The 2,635-nt window shown below is 40.1% G+C and overlaps 1 protein-coding gene across 1 annotated transcript in view; it reads right to left on the reverse strand.

The window, feature by feature from the left end:
* The window catches only part of TCP11L1 (t-complex 11, testis-specific-like 1), a 10,722-nt gene that overhangs the window by 3,115 nt on the left and 4,972 nt on the right, over window positions 1-2,635 (reverse strand). Inside the window, exons 3-4 of the mRNA XM_010293948.1 lie at window positions 1,291-1,411; window positions 611-831 (exon numbers count right to left, since the gene is read on the reverse strand). Of these exons, the coding sequence (XP_010292250.1) occupies window positions 611-831; window positions 1,291-1,411 (342 nt within the window). The remainder of the gene's footprint in view (window positions 1-610; window positions 832-1,290; window positions 1,412-2,635) is intronic.

Below are 2,635 nucleotides of genomic sequence, written 5' to 3' on the forward strand. Positions count from 1 at the left end.
GTCAATCCTGAACTCTTGGAAGCTTATCAAATTAGAAAACAACAAGGTTAATAAAATTTCCTCTGACTATTGAGACCTTGAGCTGTTCAACTGAGAACACGGTGGCAAAGCAGAAGCCTCTACGCTCCCAGAGGTGGTATGTACACTCCCTCTAGAACTGAAAGGATATTATACCAGGAGCGGGGCAGGGAGTAAAGAGAGCTTAAGCTGGAGGTGAAAAGGAAGAACTAGTCGGAGAACAATAATACCTTTCTCCTATGTTCCTGCTCGCTTTTCTTCCCATTCCTTCTGCTGTTGGTATTAAATTCCAATACAAACCAACCATTCACCTGCTATCTTCAGGGTTATATGCATTTGGCATTTAAGAAAATGTCCTTCAGTGACAAACAGGAGGCCAGACAAATACTCCAATTCACCAGAACAAAGAGGGTCCTTGTTAAAGACCTCTGGAGCACCTCTACCCTTCACACCCACAACTACATCCCTTTCCCTATTACTTTTTTTTTTCCCCCTCCTTTAAAGATTTGCAGTTTGCTCTGCTGTAAACACCCTCCACACCTAAAATTATTTAAGGAACTCTCAACATGACTAATAAACACCATTTCACTACCTGAACAGAGGAACTATTCCATTAATATCTTTCAGTTTCTTAATTTCTTCATCTCGAGCTGGAGCACACAGAGTCCCCATCATTCCAATAACAAATTCGACCAGCTTAGAAATGTCAAGGGCCCCATTCTCTGCCTCCTGTTTTATCAAATCCAGATCAAGAACTTCTGTAATCTGGCTTCTCAGTCTAGTATGACCAGGCAACAAGAAAGACAGGAGATTCTGAAACGGAAAAAGTTTTTAACAGTGCATTAGTACATATCAACTACAAGGATCAAAACAGTTAATGAACCATTGTGTTTCATCTCATTCTGTATGATACTGAAGTTACTAAGTGGTAAATACCCTGTAGTACAGACCATACTTAAGACTCCTGTGCTTGGCTTTGTCAGCCCAGTGCTGGGACATCTCACTGATTCTGTAACTAATACCACCGTCATAACATGAAGGAAGCGTGGAATTATGAAACTAGTATTACTTACCTTTTATTCATCTTACATGGTTTTGTATTTGTTTTTACATTCTAATTTGTCCTCTGGGGTTATACAACTTATATATGTTCACAGGCAATGATACAGTAACAAAAAAGATCAAGAGAGTCCTTTACAAACAGCTAAACTTCAACCACTTTTGCTCATTCATATCAATTCAGTGATTTACCTTGATATCACATCATCTTACCTCTTTAATTTCTCCCAGTAGTTTAATTGCATGGTCATATGTTGGTGGATCTTCCTTTAGCTGAGCTTCCAGACAATCCCAGAAAGCTTTATGCACAATATCTCTTACTTTTTTTTCTAAGCTGTGGGTAAATATGACCAGTTAAAAAAAAAGATACTTGTCTCTGCACCACCTTACATAGATAACCTGCAGCTCCTGAAGAACAGCACATAATAATATGAATATAATGTAATAACAAATATATGACAATTAACAGGCAAGAGATCTGTCATTTTAAGTCATTCAGAAAAGCAAGAAAAACTGGACACAGGATTCGGAACAGCTTATATCCTAATAAAGGGTTACACACAAGCAAAGGCAGCTACAAATTAAAATCCTTGAAAGTATCTGTCATATGCTACCTCTAAAGTAAACAACTGGAAGGAAAAGAAAAAAAAAAAAAGAAAAAACACCACCACAAAAATTACAGCTTGTCTTCAAAAGACCAGTATTCCATGTTTCTTTCAAAAGCCCTACTAAGGAAATGCAACTCTACTAAGTAAAATTCATTAAGTAAACTAAACAGAAATGAAATATCTTCCCTGAACACAGAAGCTTCTGCATTTCACTGCATAAATACTGCAACTGCTCTGAGATAATTGTTCAGTTTGTGTAAAAAAATAAATTAATTTCACCGCTTCAGTACTAACCCCTAATTCAAAATACTGAAAGTTACTCCTCTTCAGCAGGCAAGGTCCTGTTTACACCAGGTTTAACTTCAGCACCCGCAACTAAAATGCTCACACAATGAACGCCCACAACAAACACCAGGTTCCCAAGGCTCTGACTCCATGTGCAGCTGGGGTTCAGGCAGCGCCCAGGGGCACTTAGGCCCTGTGGCCCTCTAAGAGCAGCTAATAGGTGTTCTACTGACAGTGCACACCCCTGCAAGTACACCCACAACTGCCTTCTCCTCCAACCACTTGTCTGCAGGTACGTCCAAGCTGCAGCAGACTCTAAGCCATACACACACACACACACAAAAACCACTTAGTCCAAGGAAGATTGCAGAATCCCTCTTCAAGCAAAATCTGAATGACTGCTTTTTCTTTTCTAGGTGGTAAATAGCTGCAACCAAAACCCTCAAAAAAGCCAAATACAGGGATCTCCTACTAGAAGCAGGCCTGGCCCATCACAAAGTCCAGGCACTCCTGAGCAAGGTGATCTCTGCAATGCATCTGTTTCTGTGACCAGGTGAGAAGATGCAAACTAGCCACTCTGGTGAACAACTACGGCCACTGTTCCACATCAGTGAGCAAAAACATTGAACTTTCCAAAATACAGCATAGGTCTCCAGCTCTTTCCC

The sequence above is a fragment of the Phaethon lepturus genome, unplaced genomic scaffold, assembly GCF_000687285.1.
Source record: "Phaethon lepturus isolate BGI_N335 unplaced genomic scaffold, ASM68728v1 scaffold11999, whole genome shotgun sequence".
Classification (NCBI taxonomy): Eukaryota; Metazoa; Chordata; class Aves; order Phaethontiformes; family Phaethontidae; genus Phaethon; species Phaethon lepturus.